Source organism: Cibotium barometz, chromosome 19 (assembly GCF_041138505.1).
Source record: "Cibotium barometz isolate CiBa-2024 chromosome 19, ASM4113850v1, whole genome shotgun sequence".
Lineage (NCBI taxonomy): Eukaryota > Viridiplantae > Streptophyta > Polypodiopsida > Cyatheales > Cibotiaceae > Cibotium > Cibotium barometz.
The window spans coordinates 49,675,434-49,694,601 of NC_141064.1; the positions used below are offsets into that span (position 1 = coordinate 49,675,434).

General features: G+C 46.4%; 1 protein-coding gene across 2 annotated transcripts in view; it reads left to right on the plus strand.

Annotated features, from left to right (window-relative positions):
• The window catches only part of LOC147628708 (protein CNGC15b-like), a 39,409-nt gene that overhangs the window by 7,604 nt on the left and 12,637 nt on the right, over nucleotides 1–19,168 (plus strand). For both annotated transcript variants that reach the window (XM_086813936.1, XM_086813937.1), the window contains exons 3-4: nucleotides 4,423–4,966; nucleotides 5,050–5,253. In XM_086813936.1, the coding sequence (XP_086670062.1) occupies nucleotides 4,423–4,966; nucleotides 5,050–5,253 (748 nt within the window). The remainder of the gene's footprint in view (nucleotides 1–4,422; nucleotides 4,967–5,049; nucleotides 5,254–19,168) is intronic.

Here is a 19,168-nt window from a genome sequence, read left to right on the forward strand (position 1 = left end):
GAGGATAGTGTTGGCTTCCTCAACATTTATGCCCTGAATGTGACTGCAGGTAGAGCTATCTTTTGGAGCACTGTCCGACAGGCCCTTCCCCAGGCTGATTTTTGGTGCATGGGCGGTGACTTCAACATGATAGAGGCAGCAGAGGACAGACTTGGAGGTGGCACGGCCACTGTCTTAGGGGTGGAGTACTCTGCATGGGAGAAGATGATACTGATTCTTAGGGGATAGGACCCTTGGCATCTTCCAGAGTTTGGGCGCAGCCCTGGGAGTCTTAGCTTTTCTCGATCGGATAGGCAGAGCACTGGCCCCAACCTCTCTCGGTTGGACAGGTTTTATGTTATGGAGGCATGGTTGGTATTCTGGCAGGCACTACATTTTCAGATCATGCCCTAGTTATTCTGTCCCTAGACGACCCATGGAGGCATGACAAACATGCGAGCTCCAAGATTCCAGACAACCTCATTCAAGACCTCGAGATTTGTAGCCGGATTGAGCAGATATGGGCGGGTTTGGACTTTTCCTCAGGATCTGCAGCATGCACTTTGGATGAGGGCCTTGGGGAGGTCAGTATTTTCTTACAGGAGGCAGCCTAGAGGAGATTGGAGGGATTTCGCGAGCAGGAGAGGAGTTTGAGGAGGGGCCTAGCCTCTTTTCAGCGTCTTCAGGAGAGTTCCCCGGACAGCCTGTGGTGGATTGAGAGTCAGATCACTGCTACCTGCACGGAGATTCGGTCCATTGAGGAGAGGAGGGTGGAGTATAGATACCATGCCAGGGCCTCATTTTGGACTAAGGTGAGTGACAAAGTTACTGGAGACTTCTTTGAGATAGCCAGCCCTCACAGGAGGAGAGACGGTAGGCTACGATGGAGTTATTGTTTCCGATCCCCCGCAGGTGAGTGCCATCGCCACGGATTTCTTCCGGTCTCTTCTCACTAGTGCCCCATTATCCCCCCAGGTGATGGATGCACGCGAGAGAGTCTAGAGACACACGAGAGAGGTGGTTCCCCCCTCCCTTCGGTCTTTCTTATTGACCCCTTTCACTGTTGAGGAGCTGGTGGAGGCGGTGAAGGCATTACCCAGGGGCAAATGCAAAGGGGCGGATGGGCTTCTTGCTTCTTTCTTTCTTCGCCATTGGGACCTCATGGAAGGTAGCCTTCGCGCTGCCTTCAATGAGATTATGCTCACAGCTGCCATGCCAGAGTGGCTCACATAGGGCTTGATGCGAGGGAAAAAGGATGGAAGGACCAGATATACGAGAGATCAGAGTAAAACCACACAGCATGAAATATGTGAGAGAATATATATAAAAGGGTGAGTGCAGATATGTACAAGAGCCCTCATATGAGAGGTGACTCTGAGTAGAAAGAAGACCAGTGCTGAAGCAGAGAAGACGTCGGAGCTGAAGCACGGTCGATGACGAAGGCTCGCGTCGATGTGAGGCAAAGCACTCCGAGGTGATGGTGGCAGCGGAAAAAGGTAACATCGATGACGATGATGGTGGTGATGACACGGGTGCTGTGTCCCTGAAGCAGAGAGGGCTGCCGTCCCGTGTGGTGCAAGCTTTGGTGACAGGTGTGCTGCGTACCCAAAGCAGAGAGGGCTGCCGTCCCGATGTGTAGCAGAGAGGGCTGCCGTCCCGATGTGTAGCTGAGAGGGCTGCCGTCCCAAAGTAGCAGAGGGGGCTGCCATCCCGATGTGTAGTAGAGAGGGCTGCCGTCCCGAAGTAGCAGAGAGGGCTGTTGTCCCAAGGCCTGTGCCAAAACGCACAAGATATACTGAAGGTAAGCACGGATGTGAGCCCTGATGTATGCGCTGATGAAGGCTGAGATAAATGCTGATATAAGCCCTGACGTAGCAAAGGTGGTGTGGATGAGGTGATGTGCATGGGTTGATCGTCTCCCAAAGTATGTTCTTGAACAGGATTCTCCGCTGAGGAAGAAATCCCATTCCCTATGTGGTCCAGATCAGAGTTTGGAGAAGCATCTTCTGGTGAGAAGAATCGGTCCTGCGGGAGTGCGGGCAAACGATCCATGCTGTGTGCTCTTGAGGTCTTCAATCCCTTTACTCACGATTGCTCTGATACCATGTGAGGGCAAAAGGACGGAAGGACCAGATATACGAGAGATCAGAGTAAAACCACACAGCATGAAATATGTGAGTGAATATATATAAAAGGGTGAGTGCAGGTATGTACAAGAGCCCTCATATGAGAGGTGACTATGAGCAGAAAGAAGACCAGTGCTGAAGCAGAGATGACGTCGGAGCTGAAGCACGGTCGATGACGAAGGCTTGCGTCGATGTGAGGCAAACCACTCCGAGGTGATAGTGGCAGCGGAAAAAGGTAACGCCGATGACAATGGTGGTGTAGTCTTTGATGACACGGGTGCTGCATACCTGAAGCAAAGAGGGCTGCTGTCCCGAGTGGTGCAAGCTATGGTGACACGGGTATTGCGTACCTGAAGCAGAGAGGGCAGCTGTCCCAATGTGTAGCAGAGAGGGCTGCTGTCCCGATGTAGCAGAGAGGGTTGCTGTCCCAAGGGCTGGCACAAGATATGCTGAAGGTAAGCGCAGATGTGCGCTGATGAAGGCTGAGATAAACGATGATATAAGCCCTGACGTAAGCCTGATGTAAGTGCTGATGTATGCTGTAGCAAAACGCAGATGGCTGCTGAAGCAAAGCGCTGATGTCTGCTGAACCAAAACGTAGATGTAAGCTGACTAGCATTCGGGTACTGATTACAGTTTGAGTATGGTGATGTATGGTTTTCAAGCTGCATTTCTAGTAACTATGGGACTTAAGGGTATTTGGATTGATTCAGCTAGAGATTTCCGGGAGGATAGCTAGTCAGTGCATCGGATGCTATCAGGAGTGCTCAGGAGAGTTACTAGTGCCGTGATCACATGAAAAGAGATAGATGTGTCATGGAAGGCGAACAAACACAAACACAAACACATAATCCTATCCTAAATCTTGTTTTATGTACAAAGAATGAAAATACAATTGAGTGTTTGTAAGTACAAAAGGCGATCAATCCGTGCTGTTCTCAGTTGTTGCAGATGCACATGCAAAGATCTTATGTGTGTGTGTGTGTGTGTGTGTGTGTGTGTGTAGATCTTCAAGAAAACGCTGATTGCCAGATGGTTTCTTTGCTGTCCAAACATGTGTGTATTGGTGTGCTGAGAAGCTCTTTGAGATGTAGAATATTGGATGATTCATGTTGGGGGCAGGGGGCTCTATTTGTACGCCCCTGGGAGTGCTGGTCGGTTGGGAGAAGGGGATCAGCCTGTTGCTGCTCCTACTTGACTTGCTCCAACAGCCTGACTGGGCTTGTTGGCCTGCCAGTCCTGCCAATTCATACGTGGGCAGGACGGGATTGGTCACAGCTATCTAGGGTGCCCACCAGGCTGCCACACGAGCCTTGGGTTGGTGTGCGCTGTTGCCTTACCCGAGGCTCAGAATTTTTTTGCATGATTTCTGCTAATCTATGTTAGAATTCCATCCAAAACATTATTAAAGACACCCCCCCCCCTCCCAAAAAAAAAGCCAAAAAAGAAAAAAAAACCACCTGTTTGAAACTTTTGAACAAGCCCATTTCGTATGGAACATTTCTGAAATATTTGGCAACTATATCCACACCTAACCCTAACCCTGATTGGTAGCCTAGCATGACACATGCGTCCAACGACTTACGATGATGCATATGACATCATGAGTGTTTGATAAGGTTTAGGCAAGCTGACAAACTCTTTCAGGCCATGGTGATTTAGTAATTTAAAAAACGTCACCGTTTCTTATGGAGCATTTCTGAAATATTTGGCAACTATGTCCACACCTAACCCTAACCCTGACTGGTAGCCTAGCATGACACATGCGTCCAATGACTTAAGATGATGCATATGATGTCATGGGTCTAACGATGTCCACACCTAACCCTAACCCTGACTGGTAGCCTAGCATGACACATGCGTCCAATGACTTAGGATGACACATATGATGTCATCAGTGTTTGGTAAGGTTTAGGCAAGCTGACATACTCTTTGAGACCATGGTGATTTAGTAATTTAAAAAATCACGCGTAAAAACAGGTTTTTGGCCGTGTAGTAAATGGGGTGGTTGAACATGGGCATTGAATTCTTGCATTTTTGTTGTCCGTTCTTGAAGTGTTCTTTATGGCCCCTTACACATATAACTCACTTGTCCCTGGTGTGAGAGCATCTAGTGATGGGCAGGAGGTGGCTGCTCATGGATGAGCAATCCAGCCCCTCCATAGCCCACCTGTCCACACTTCACGGACTGCCCTATGTGTAAATTTTACTACGTTTGTAAATGCATATCTGGCTCTCACTTTTAGTAGTGGTGGCATGCCTCTTGAGTGCCATTATGAGTTGATTGTTTACACCTCATTATGGTGTTTTTGGCCAGATTCCATAATAATGCAGTAGCAAGCACTGATGTGTATAGTAAGTATGCGTTCGAAGTCGAGGATAATTACCTACAAGGTTCTCTAGCAAAGAAAGGGCCTGAAAGAAGCTCTACAGGCTCAGGTGGGCTTAGAAGATTCCTCCGTTTTGGAGCTGCAAAGGTGCATTCAGAAGGCTATGAGTCGAAGCAAAGCAAGATATGGGATCCAAGGGACAAGTTTTTGAATAGGTGGAACCGGGTGTTTGTTCTCTCGTGCTTAGCTGCACTTTTCATAGACCCTCTCTTCTATTACCTACCAGTGGTAAACGAGAGGGTGTGCTTGGAGATCGATACACGCTTGGCAATTGTGGTCACGATATTGCGAAGCATAACGGACCTCTTCTTCTTGTTTCACATGGGAATCAAGTTCCGAACAGGCTTTATAGTTCCATCTTCACACGTCCTTGGTAGAGGAGAGCTTGTCACTAATCCAGTGCTTATAGCAAAACGGTACCTGGCAAGGAGCTTTATTGTAGATTTGATTGCGGTTTTGCCTCTTCCTCAGGTATGCTTCATGTAACACAAATTTTTTAAACATGTTTGTGGCGTGTTAATTATTAAATGTATTAAGTGTTGGATGGCATGCAGATTATCATCTGGGCAGTCATCCCTGCATTGGCAGGAACCACAGCTGAGAACACAAAGAACGCCTTGTGGCTTATCATTTTATTTCAGCTCATACCAAGACTGTACCCACTGACTCAACAATTTGGAAAATCTTCAGATTTGGTTACTGAGACAGCATGGGCAGGAGCTGCTTATAATTTGCTTCTCTTCATGCTGATTAGTCATGTGAGTGTCTCATCCCTTGAAGATCCCTGGATTTTTACCGAAGTGTCCATGTGTGTGTGGATGATATCACTCTACATCCTGCAAATGCACCGTGACTCATAAACCAAATTGCCCTCAATGGCCTCAGTGCATCTAGCCTTCCAAATGTGCCAGATTGCAATACTAGCAATGAGAGATGCAATACTAGCAATAATCTCTCAGTTCAACCTATGTGCTGGGGGGACATATCCTGACGGCATGTCCTGAAGACGGCACTGCCAAGCAACTCCTTGATTGATCATAATGACCAGATCCATGACATTCCCCTCATACTTGACTTGTGGGCCTGACCATGTCAGCCAAATGATAGCACCAAAAGAAATGTGAGAATGCTTCCTCATCCTTCTAAGGAGATGTGCTATGGCAATCCAAATCCTATGTGCTTCCCTGCACTCCGATAAGCAATGGTAAACTGTCTCTAAAGCTCCTGCACATCTTGGGCCTGCTGGGCTAACACCAATGGACCGATATCCACTATTTAGTGGCAGGGCCACCAAGAAGAGAAAGCCAAAAAAGGAGGATTTGTGTGTCCTCCTATAAGAGTGCCACAACCTCCTCCAAAAAGTCCTTTGAATGTTAGGTGTGATACCATAAAACTCCCAATGGGGTCTAAGAATAGTCTCTCTGAATGTGTCCTAGAACATAGTATAACTGAAGAAAGGCATGCTTTTCATCGGGTTGGTAGCATCCCTCCACACCCACTCACCAGGATCCCAATGCAAGTACTTGATAGGGCAACCACCATACAACTAAAGGCTCCAAGCATCGGTGACTATCCCTGGGGCAAGATCAATATAAAAGAACATACCTACTTTGCCAACAACTGTCACAAGACACACCACCGGGCCTTTAACATGCAGCGGAAGTATTCGTAATTGAGGATCCTGTCGCACAAATGCTCACACCGTCTTCTGTATCCTGAGTTTCGCGAGTTTAGCAATCCACTTTAAGACTTCAAACTTCAAGAGATTTAAGAGAGAGAGAGATGGAAACTGTACACCGTATGGGGTCCCGAATTACCCACTGAAGGGCCCCCTATCCTGTTACCGGAATAGTATTTGCTTTATTACTTTGAACTTTGAAGAGACTGACGGTGGACTAACGATAAGCCAAACGCAAGATCACTGAGAGCAAGAGTCGGGCTGAACTGTACACAGAAGCACCAATGATGTCCAATCTCGAGCCTATGCACTCTTCCCAATGGAACGAGGAAGGGCTGCAAATCTGAGGCTGAGATAGGGGCTGTTTGGGACTGTTCTAGGCTATGTATGAATGTTGTAAATGAATATGAATGCTGAGTTTCACCTTCACCAATTAGCTGTAGCAAAACGATGAAGAGATGAATGCTGAAAACGCAAGGTTTACTGATGGCTGAATGCTGAAAACTGTTGCGTTTTGCTGATGGAGGGCTGGATGCACATGCGTTGATGCTCCTAGGGCTGTAGGATGAAACGCTTCTCCAAAACACAGGTTGCTGAAGTGAACTATGGGCTGAAGACTGAAATGCTGATTGCTGAGATATGAGATGATATGAATGAATGAGCAAAGCATGCCTATTTATACTACACTGAGGGCTTGGCATTAAATGCTGGCCGATTGGACATAAAATGCTACACGACTGATAAATGGTGTTTAAATGCCGAAAATTGTGGAAAAAATACCAGATAAATCCTAATAAATATTCTAATAAATACTAGATGATATCTAAGGGGTTCTGCAATGGCCTAGATGCAATGGATGAATGATACGCAATATGCAGAGTGCTTTCTAATGCAAACCCTAAGGTTTCTACTGACTCTACATGCATGAATGAGTGGGTTAAGGGACTTGGACTGACTGACTGACTATCTAAGGCTGAGAATGACCTATGTAGCTCGTGCCTGACTTATCCTGATCTGAGGATTACAATGGGGTCACGGCGTACGACAAATATCATCCTACAAGGAACTAATACTGTACAATGTTGCACTGATGATGATAAGCCAGCTTGTCACCATGCACTACAGTGTAGAGTGCATGTGACAGGGCCCTTGGTGATATCCTGCACATCACCTCTCTCCAAATACCACCCATCCTGTATAGAGAAAAAGACTGGTGCATCATCCGCCCCCGGAGTGGGATGCCCATAACTTGAAGGGGTACACTTGTCCCGGAGAAAATTCCGAACCATGAGTGATGAAGCCCTTCCAAGGTGCTTTGTGAGTACCCCTCTCAGATCTTCTGTGAGGCTTTTAAGCATCTTCCAATCCAGCACTGTGGGGAAGAGAATAGGTGGGCTGAATTTTTGTTTCATGCTAACGAGGCCTTTTGGGCACAGATGGGTGGAAGATGCACCAAACACTTCTTCTCACATGGGCCTACCCATAGTAGGGAATGTGTGAGATACTTGCAGGACTCACAGGGAGAGATTCAAACTGATCCAGAAAAGGTGAGGAGTATTGCATCAGATTTTTATCCAGTTCTGCTATCTGCACAGGCTCGCTCTCTGCAGAGAGATGACTGCTGCTGGCCGACAGCTTGTCAAGGGCCTATGGGCTGGTCAACTGGACCACTAGCCCATCTAGGCCTAGCCGACCTGCTGCCTGGCTGTCTAAAAGTTGGCCGACTGGCTATGCAGCCCTCCATAGCTGGCCGACAGTCCGTGCAGACCCTTGATGGTAGGCTACACATTGGCCAACATTTATGGGTTGGTGACCGGTCATTGAGCATGAGCTCAGTAAATTGGCAGAGATCTCTGGATTCAGAGCTACTGGGCAGGCTGGTTTCCGCCGAAACCACTCCACTCTTGATCATATCTTCACTCTCAGGAGCCTCATAGAGGAGGCAAAGGCACAGCGACGTAGATTTTATTGCTGCTTTGTGGATTTCCGCAAGGCATTTGACACTGTGCCTCGCGACAAGACTTACGCAGAGATTGCAGACACTTGGGGTACCATCAGAGATGATATGGGGGAATATTACTTTGTATGAGAGAGTTGTGGGTCGTGTGCGATGCCCGGGCAGATTATCAGAGGAGCTTGCTAGCACTATTGGTGTTAAGCAAGGATGTCCATTATCTCCCACCCTGTTTGGATTATACATTGATGAGCTAGCAGATTTTGTGGATAGAGAGGGGGGGCAGGGGATCATCTTTGGCAGATCTATATGTAGCTTTGATGCTTTACGCAGACGATGTAGTACTTGTCTCGGATACACAGCAGGGGTTACAACGGCACATGGATGCCTTGGGAGAGTTTTGTAATCAGAGGGGCCATGACGTTTACTCTTGGTAAAACCAAGGTTATGATTTTCAATACCACAAAGTAAGGGCGAGAGACCACCCACATCATATACCAGGACAGACATGTGGGTGTAGTGACTTCATATGTATATTTGGGTGTCACCTTTACTAGCCTGGCGGGGAGGTTCTCCATGAGACAGGCAGTTCAGGATAGGGTAGCCAGAGGGTATGCAGCTTTAGCTTTACTTGAGAGGCAATGTCACTAGGCGCATTTTCAGGAACCCTGTACAAAGGGATGGCTTTTTGATACCATGGTCACACTAACCTCGATGTATGCATCCCCCATCTGGGCTCCCGGACTATCAGCGAGTGGATGGCGAGGTTTAGAGCGCCCACAGATACTTATGTTCTCACGGATGATTCATAGTAAAACCTCGACACCACATGAGATAGTTTTGGCAGAGTTTGCGGCTTTGCCCATGCTAGTGGAGGCACTCTTTCAGACAGCGACATTTATTCAGCCGGTTAGGCACATGCCCCTAGATAGATTACCGAGACAGGCCCGAGAGTCATCAGAGCGAGTAGCAGCATCAGGGCGACAGTCATGGTATTCAAAGGTTTTACAGTGGTTTTCACTACATGGGATGAGTATGGACATGCTCCCTCCGTTTCAATATGATGAGGACCATCCGACCATGAGACTCTCCCGTGTGGAGAGGAACCGATTGATACGTCAGGATTTGATACAGCTATACACATGTCATACATGGATTGATCCTCCACAGCCTCTTCCTGTGAAGAGGCAGCACTACCACGATTATTTCTTACAGCTCACAGAGGATGGGTTTGTGCAGAGACCAGGTTACATGGATGTATATATGTCTCATGCCATGCACACTACTATTGGGTAGCTTCGGGTATCTTCACACACTCTAGAGATAGAGGCAGGGAGAGCTACAGGAGCCTCGAGGGAGATACGTATCTGCAAATTGTGCCACATAGAGGTGGAGACAGAGGAGCATTATGTTTGTTATTGCCAAGTATACTATGAGATTGGGGGGAGATACCACTATCTCTTCAGGGAGGGATTTGGTCCACTCAGCAGAGTTATGCAGTTTCATGATCAGAGATGCTTGGGGGGATTTTTGATGGAGGTATGACGTCATAGAGAGGGGCTATTACAGCAGCTCCCACAACAGAGGGATACTACATCTCAGACACGGATCACTACCTTCTTCCAGCCACTCAGTGGTGGGACATCCTCCATAGCTCCTTCGGTCCAAACCCGGGTCACTCGGAGACACACTATCTCTACATCTACTACTAGAGGAGTGACATCAGCTCGAGCGAGAGAGCTACTGTTGGGGTAAAGGCATAATGCCCACCCTTATAGTGTGTACAAGCCCATAAGTTATAGTACATAGTACACTTAGTACTTTTAATGTACTAAGTGCACTATGTGTACTAGTGCAATATACATGTGTGATAGGGGAGTCACACACTCATGCCTTATGAGTTGACTTATCCCCACAACTCTCTCTCTCTCTCCCTTGCTTCTCTGTGTATGTCTCCCATGAATGAACTCTAACCCTAATTCTGGTTTTCTCCCCATCAACTGGTATCAGAGCTGGAGCTGGAGCTGGAGCAGGCCCGTCCTCTCTCTTTGATCGAGCAAAGAAACCTCTGTTAGCTGAGTGCTGGGCGTGAACGAAGGCAGCAGCAAAGCAAATGCACAATTATACGTGTAGCGCTGGCCCTTCCTTCAGCGTGAGAAACGAGCACCTGGCAGAAGCGTCAACAAACGAAGAGGATAGACCGTCAACTTCAGGCGTGAGCCAAGGCAGCATAAGCGGGTGCGTGTGCGAAAGGATCACACAGAGGCGGGTTCTGTGCAACAAATAGCGCCGACGCACTGAACTCCCAGCAGTGGCTGCAAAGCGCATTAGCGCTGGGCGTAAAGGCGCTAGGCGAGTGAAGCGAACAGCAGCCAGGCGAAGCGTGAGCGACTCTAATCGTGTAGGCGCTAGGCGAATACGTCAACAAGTGCTGGGCATAGTCGTCGGCTGAGCGGTGAATCACAGCGTGGAGCGAAGTGAGCGTTGAACCACCAAGCGATGGCGTAGCTCAGCGCATCGTAGGCGGAGCAGGCTTCCTCACGAATAGCTTCCAGCGTAAAAGCTTGCAGGTGCTGGAGCTTGGAGAGGAGGCTGCTGAGCAGGGCTTTCGTGGAGCATGTAGTCGGCCAGCCCAAGCCCCTAACTACTAATCAGCAGCAGCATCATCATCCCACACAACTGTGTGGGAGAAGCCTTAACCTGCAACCTGTCAATGCCTACACAGAACAACAGGAGCATCAGCACCAAATTCATCAACCCGCCTGCAAATCAGAGAAAAATCAGAAATTTGAAAGGTATTTTGCTTCATTTTTTTTGGGACTTGCAATTCAGCAGGTACAATTATCAATTGAGCAGGTACAGGTGCCCAATTGCTCAATTTTTGAGCAAAATTGGCAAAATTGGGTGACATTGGTCACAATCAGGATAAATTTGCAGGAAATTGGTCAAATCAGGATCAATTTGCAGGAAATTGTATGTCGAAATTTGGGGCTTTTGATGTAATTGTGCAATTAAGCACTCATACATGCTGTATGATGTGAAAAATCGCACATTTGGGCAAAATTGCAGCAAATTGCAGTGCAAATCAAGGGGCTTTTGTGCCGATTTGGTTGATTTGCATGCAGGCGATCGCATTTGATGCTGTGGAAAATGTGCTGATGCCTTACAAGCACTCAATGTGCCTGTAAATCAAGGGGCTTTCATGTATTTGATGTATATGTGGCCAGGGGGAAGCATCGTGAACACTCTGGATGCCTTCATGTGTCCCAATGTACCATGCATGATCAGAAATTGATCTCAAATCAAGGGGCTTTTCAAGTTTGTATGCTTGTTGAGCTTGGCAAAGCAGCAGGCAAGACATTTATGCCTTGAATCCTCAGAAATCAGCTTGCAGTCAAGGGGCTTTTGCCCAATTTCTGTTCGGGACTGTTGTATGCAGTGTACGGGACTGTAAAAGTCTGATTTTCACTCATTTGGACAGCCAGGAGAGCATTTATTGCTATTGTACCTGCTGGTACAGATTTGGCACAGCTTTGTGCATGTTTTGGCATGGCTGTACACTGTTTTGAGTGATCAAAAGGTTCAAATTCAGCTGCTGAAATTGCCGGTACAGGTTTGGTACATCATTGGTGAGCACTTGGTACTGCTGTACAGTACTTTGGAAGGGCAAAAGAGCACATTTAAGGTGCTGTCCAAAATCTGCAGCAACCAGATTTTGGTGTTTTCATCACATAAAGTGGGAGAAAAGTTGCATTCTTGCTTCCGCAGTGGGAGATAAAGCTTGGGAAAACATTTGTGAGCACTTTGTGTGCTTTGGGTGCAGTGTTTGCACATCTTGGGTGCAGTGTTTGCACATTTTGCAGGGAGTCAGGCATTTACAGGTTGCATTTTGCTATGGCAACCACAGGTGAGAGCTCTTCATTGCTTCACATCAAGAAGCTTGAAGGCTCACATAACTATGATATTTGGCAAACCCAATGCTACAATGTGTTGCTCCAGAAAAAGCAGCACAAGCCTATCAAAGAAAGGGGTGTGATGCCCGCTTCTCTTACTGCTGAAGAGTGGGAAGATATGGATGAGCTGGCAAGATCTACTATCATGTTGTCTGTGTCAGACTCATTACTTTTCAGCATTCGTGAAGAGAAGACAGCTTGGGGAATGTGGCAGAGATTGCAGGACTTGTATGCCCAACAAAGTGCCTCAAGCAAAGTGTATTGGTTGAAGAAACTCATAGGTCTTCAGATGAAGGAAGGGGCTTCTATGACAGCCCATCTCAATGAGTTTAATGGTATTGTCAGCCAAGTCATTAATCAAAAGTTGGCAATGGACGATGAGTTCAAAGCCACTTTTTTGTTATGCACTTTGCCAGAGAGTTGGGACACATTCAGGACAGCCACTAGCAATTCGAATGCTATGCTGTCATATGCAGATGTTGAGGGTGCTCTTCTTCAAGAAGAGATGAACAGGAAAAACAACTCTGTTGGCAAGTCCAATGCAATGAATGCACGTGGGAGATCCCAGCAAAGGGGGAAAAGCCAAGAAAGGGGAAGGAGCAAGTCTCGCTCCAAAAAGGATTTGGAATGCCATTATTGTGGCAAAAAGGGACACATCAAAAAGCAATGCTACAAATGGAAAAATGATCAAAAGGAAAAGGGAAAAGGCAAAGACAAAGAGAAGGATGAAGCCAAAGATGTAAAGCCAAAGGGCAAAAGTGGAGTCAAGATCGAAGAAATCAATGTGTCACATGCAGGTGGCAGTAAGGATGAGGTCCTCTTTACTTCTTCACTTGATGCCCATTCACTTCTTACAGGTGGTCATGGTATGCACTCATGGATCATTGATTCAGGTGCCTCCTTTCATGTCACAGGTTGCAGAGACTTGTTTGTCAGGTATACTGCTGGCAATGAAGGAGTGGTTTATTTGGGTGATAACCATGCATGCAAAATTCTTGGCAGAGGTGATGTGAGGCTTGTATTTTCAGATGGCTCACAGCTTATGCTCCATGATGTCAGGCATGTGCCTGAGATCAAGAAGAATCTGCTTTCTACTGGACAGCTTGATGATGCTGATTATGTTACCACATTTGGTAGTGGAAAGTGGAAGATTAGTAAGGGCTCACTGGTTGTTGCCAGAGGCTCTAAGGTGGACACTCTTTATTTCATGCATGCAGGTGTTTGTCACCATGCTAATGTAAATGCAACCGAGCTGCCGGAAATTTCTATGTGGCATAGCTGGTTGGGACACATGAGTGTCAAGGGAATGGAGCAATTGTCTCGTTTGGGTTACTTGCCTTCTCTAAAGTTTTCAAGTTTTCAGTTTTGTGAGCATTGTATATATGGTAGGCAACTACAGTGCCCCCACAAGAAAGCTCTTGGACAGAAAGATGCTCAGTTAGAGCTTGTGCATACAGATGTATGTGAGATGCCTCAGCTTTCTTTGGGAGGGGCAAAATATTTTGTGTCTTTTATTGATGATGCCACACGCAAGGTGTGGGTTTATCCTCTTCGTTTGAAGAGTGATACATTCTCAGTGTTTCAGAAGTTTGTTGCTCATGTTGAGAATCAAACTGGCAAAACACTGAAGGCTTTGCGTTCCGACAATGGTGGAGAGTATATGTCCAAACAGTTTCAGGACTTTTGTGATGCTAAAGGCATCAAGAGGGAGCTCTCTACTCCTTATGATCCTCCACAAAACGGGACAGCAGAGAGGATGAACAGGACCATTCAGGAGAAGGTCCGTTCTATGTTGTCACATGCTGCATTACCTCATGGTTTTTGGGCTGAAGCTGTTATGACAGCCGTTCACCTTATAAACAGGTCACCTAACACGAGGCTTGGTGGGAAAGTGCCAGAAGAAGTATGGACAGGGAAGCCTCCGTCATACAAGCACTTGAGAGTGTTTGGTTGCGTTGCGTACGTGCACATACGCAGGGAAATGCGCACCAAACTTGATCCTAAGTCTCATAAATGCATATTCCTAGGATATGGTGATAGAGGTGAAATGGGGTATAGACTTTGGGATCCCATGAATAAAAAGATCATACGCAGCAATGATGTCATTTTTGATGAAACATGCATGTATAAGGAGCCTGCAAGGCAACAGGAGCCTGGCAGAGTCATCTTTGATGATGATGGACATCATGGACAACAACAAAGGGCTGTAAATCAGCCATTACAGCAGGAAAACCAGCCCTTAAATGGTGCTGAAAATGGTCCAAATGGACAGCCAGAGATGGCAGAAGATATCCCTATGGATATACCACAGTTAGAGGAGATACCGGGCATGATATTTCAGCCTTATGGCATGGAACAGGAGCCACCAATGGGTGATATGCAGGCCGGACAGCAACCTGCAAATGATGGTCATTGGGTACGGAGGTCCACTAGACCCTCCAGAGCCCCTGACAGGTTTGTTCCAGGGGTTGACTACTTGATGCTCACTGACTGTGGGGAGCCCTCATGTTATAAGGAGGCTTTACAGAGGGCAGACAAAGCTCTTTGGGAGCGTGCCATGAAGTCAGAGATGGATTCTCTGCATAAAAATGAAACATGGAAGTTGGTGCATTTGCCTGCAGGCAAGAAGGTTTTGCCATGCAAGTGGGTTTACAGGCTCAAAGTTGCACCAGATGCAAAGCCAAGATACAAAGCCAGGTTAGTGGCTAAGGGCTTCAAGCAGGAATATGGTGTGGACTTTGATGAGATCTTCTCTCCAGTGGTCAAAATGACCACACTTAGAGCTGTGTTGGCTTTGGTTGCGCATGATGATCTGGACTTGATTCAGATGGATGTGAAGACTGCTTTTCTTCACGGTGATCTCCATGAGGAGATATATATGCAGCAGCCAGAGGGTTATGCAGTGAGTGGAAAGGAGAAGCTTGTATGCAAGCTGAAAAAGAGTCTTTATGGGCTCAAACAGGCACCAAGGGAATGGTATCATAAATTTGATACATTCATGAAATCTCAGAAATTCAGGAGAAGTGACATAGATCACTGCTTGTACACCAAGAAAGCTTTGGATGGCAGTCTATTGATTCTCATTTTGTATGTTGATGATATGTTGATTGCCGGGAAATCTCGTAAAGAGATGGATGCTTTGAAGCAGAGGCTGCATCAAACCTTTGATATGAAGGATTTGGGTGATGCAAATCACATCTTGGGTATGCGGATACTTCGGGACAGAAATCAGCATGTGTTGTATTTGTCTCAGAAGGAATACATTGGCAAAGTTTTGCAGAGGTTCAATATGGACGGGGGGAAGAAAGCTAGTACTCCTTTGCCTCCATATGTGAAACTCAGTGCTATGGACAGCCCACAGTCGGATAGTGACAGGGCTGATATGGCCAAGATTCCGTATGCTTCAGCTTGTGGCAGTCTCATGTATGCCATGGTTGCTACTAGGCCGGACATTGCATTTGCAGTGGGAGTGGTTTCTAGATACATGGCCAACCCTGGCAAGAAGCATTGGGAAGCAGTGAAAGGTGTCATGAGATACCTGAAGAGCACACAGGATTTGTGCATTTGCTTTGGCAAACAGGATGCATTAGTGCATGGTTACACGGATTCGGATTATGCCGGTCATCCAGATAACCGGAAGTCTACTACCGGTTATGTATTTACATTCACAGGAGGTGCTGTGTCATGGATATCCAGGATGCAGAAGTGCATTGCCTTATCTACTACAGAGGCCGAGTATATTGCAGCCACAGAGGCTTGCAAGGAGGCATTATGGCTATCTCGGTTAGTGGTTGATTTGGGTTATACAGGGGATATTCCATTGTTGCATTGTGACAGTCAGAGTGCCATTCAGTTGGCAAAGAACCCTGTTTTTCATGCAAAGACGAAGCATGTGGATGTGAAGTATCACTTCATCAGAGAGGTGATAGAGAACAAGCAAATTCAGCTTGTTAAGATTCATACGGATGACAACCCGGCTGATCTGTTGACGAAGAGTTTGCCTCCGGAGCGGTTTGCTCATTGCAGACCTTTGATGGGCATTGGATGAGGCCATTTTCAGCCTTGATATGGCCTTGTATATTATCATGTACATGCTGATTTTTTCTTTTCCTTTACTTAAGGGCACTTTGCCTTTAAGTGGGAGGTTGTTGGGGTAAAGGCATAATGCCCACCCTTATAGTGTGTACAAGCCCATAAGTTATAGTACATAGTACACTTAGTACTTTTAATGTACTAAGTGCACTATGTGTACTAGTGCAATATACATGTGTGATAGGGGAGTCACACACTCATGCCTTATGAGTTGACTTATCCCCACAACTCTCTCTCTCTCTCCCTTGCTTCAGCTTGGACAGCCCACAGTCGGATAGTGACAGGGCTGATATGGCCAAGATTCCGTATGCTTCAGCTTGTGGCAGTCTCATGTATGCCATGGTTGCTACTAGGCCGGACATTGCATTTGCAGTGGGAGTGGTTTCTAGATACATGGCCAACCCTGGCAAGAAGCATTGGGAAGCAGTGAAAGGTGTCATGAGATACCTGAAGAGCACACAGGATTTGTGCATTTGCTTTGGCAAACAGGATGCATTAGTGCATGGTTACACGGATTCGGATTATGCCGGTCATCCAGATAACCGGAAGTCTACTACCGGTTATGTATTTACATTCACAGGAGGTGCTGTGTCATGGATATCCAGGATGCAGAAGTGCATTGCCTTATCTACTACAGAGGCCGAGTATATTGCAGCCACAGAGGCTTGCAAGGAGGCATTATGGCTATCTCGGTTAGTGGTTGATTTGGGTTATACAGGGGATATTCCATTGTTGCATTGTGACAGTCAGAGTGCCATTCAGTTGGCAAAGAACCCTGTTTTTCATGCAAAGACGAAGCATGTGGATGTGAAGTATCACTTCATCAGAGAGGTGATAGAGAACAAGCAAATTCAGCTTGTTAAGATTCATACGGATGACAACCCGGCTGATCTGTTGACGAAGAGTTTGCCTCCGGAGCGGTTTGCTCATTGCAGACACTTGATGGGCATTGGATGAGGCCATTTTCAGCCTTGATATGGCCTTGTATATTATCATGTACATGCTGATTTTTTCTTTTCCTTTACTTAAGGGCACTTTGCCTTTAAGTGGGAGGTTGTTGGGGTAAAGGCATAATGCCCACCCTTATAGTGTGTACAAGCCCATAAGTTATAGTACATAGTACACTTAGTACTTTTAATGTACTAAGTGCACTATGTGTACTAGTGCAATATACATGTGTGATAGGGGAGTCACACACTCATGCCTTATGAGTTGACTTATCCCCACAACTCTCTCTCTCTCTCCCTTGCTTCAGCTTGGACAGCCCACAGTCGGATAGTGACAGGGCTGATATGGCCAAGATTCCGTATGCTTCAGCTTGTGGCAGTCTCATGTATGCCATGGTTGCTACTAGGCCGGACATTGCATTTGCAGTGGGAGTGGTTTCTAGATACATGGCCAACCCTGGCAAGAAGCATTGGGAAGCAGTGAAAGGTGTCATGAGATACCTGAAGAGCACACAGGATTTGTGCATTTGCTTTGGCAAACAGGATGCATTAGTGCATGGTTACACGGATTCGGATTATGCCGGTCATCCAGATAACCGGAAGTCTACTACCGGTTATGTATTTACATTCACAGGAGGTGCTGTGTCATGGATATCCAGGATGCAGAAGTGCATTGCCTTATCTACTACAGAGGCCGAGTATATTGCAGCCACAGAGGCTTGCAAGGAGGCATTATGGCTATCTCGGTTAGTGGTTGATTTGGGTTATACAGGGGATATTCCATTGTTGCATTGTGACAGTCAGAGTGCCATTCAGTTGGCAAAGAACCCTGTTTTTCATGCAAAGACGAAGCATGTGGATGTGAAGTATCACTTCATCAGAGAGGTGATAGAGAACAAGCAAATTCAGCTTGTTAAGATTCATACGGATGACAACCCGGCTGATCTGTTGACGAAGAGTTTGCCTCCGGAGCGGTTTGCTCATTGCAGACACTTGATGGGCATTGGATGAGGCCATTTTCAGCCTTGATATGGCCTTGTATATTATCATGTACATGCTGATTTTTTCTTTTCCTTTACTTAAGGGCACTTTGCCTTTAAGTGGGAGGTTGTTGGGGTAAAGGCATAATGACCACCCTTATAGTGTGTACAAGCCCATAAGTTATAGTACATAGTACACTTAGTACTTTTAATGTACTAAGTGCACTATGTGTACTAGTGCAATATACATGTGTGATAGGGGAGTCACACACTCATGCCTTATGAGTTGACTTATCCCCACAACTCTCTCTCTCTCTCCCTTGCTTCTCTGTGTATGTCTCCCATGAATGAACTCTAACCCTAATTCTGGTTTTCTCCCCATCAGCTACGATCTAGGAGACACCCCTGCCCACCTGGCCCTCGCCCCCCAAGTCTCCAGCAAACACAGATTGATGAGATCTTGAGGAGATATAGCAGAGAGGACAGATTCTAGATTGATCTAGCACAGATTGGGAGATATCTTGACCCTAACCCGATGTGTGACATCCTACACCCAGTCATTGGCACCGGTTGGAGCTAGATGCTTTATTGGATGTATTTACCCCCCCTCCCTCCCTCCCACCCACCCCACAGTAGTTAACCAAAGCCTTGTATGTGATTTATCTCCACATTATAGAGTACTTTGTACTTTTTTTTTTCTTTTGTATCCATTTGATGTCCATTGAGACATGATGCAAGTTTTGTCTCATAGGCCGTTTTTTGGCCTTTAGAAGACGTTAATAAAATCTCTCTCTCTCTCTCTCTCTCTCTCTCTCTCTCTCTCTCTCTCGCAAATCCATCCATGGATGAAATATAGCTATTTTTATTTTGAACCTCAATTTCGAACTAGATGCAATAGAACCCATTGTAATTTAAACTCTTAAGAGTTCATTTTGGGTTATTTTTTTTTTCAGTTTTATACCTCTTTGGCATTGATACCCAGAGTGGAATGTAAATGGATGTACCTGATCTGTCCCATAGGTCGGATTCGGCCTCCCGTGGACGTTAATATAACTTTCTCTCTCTCTCT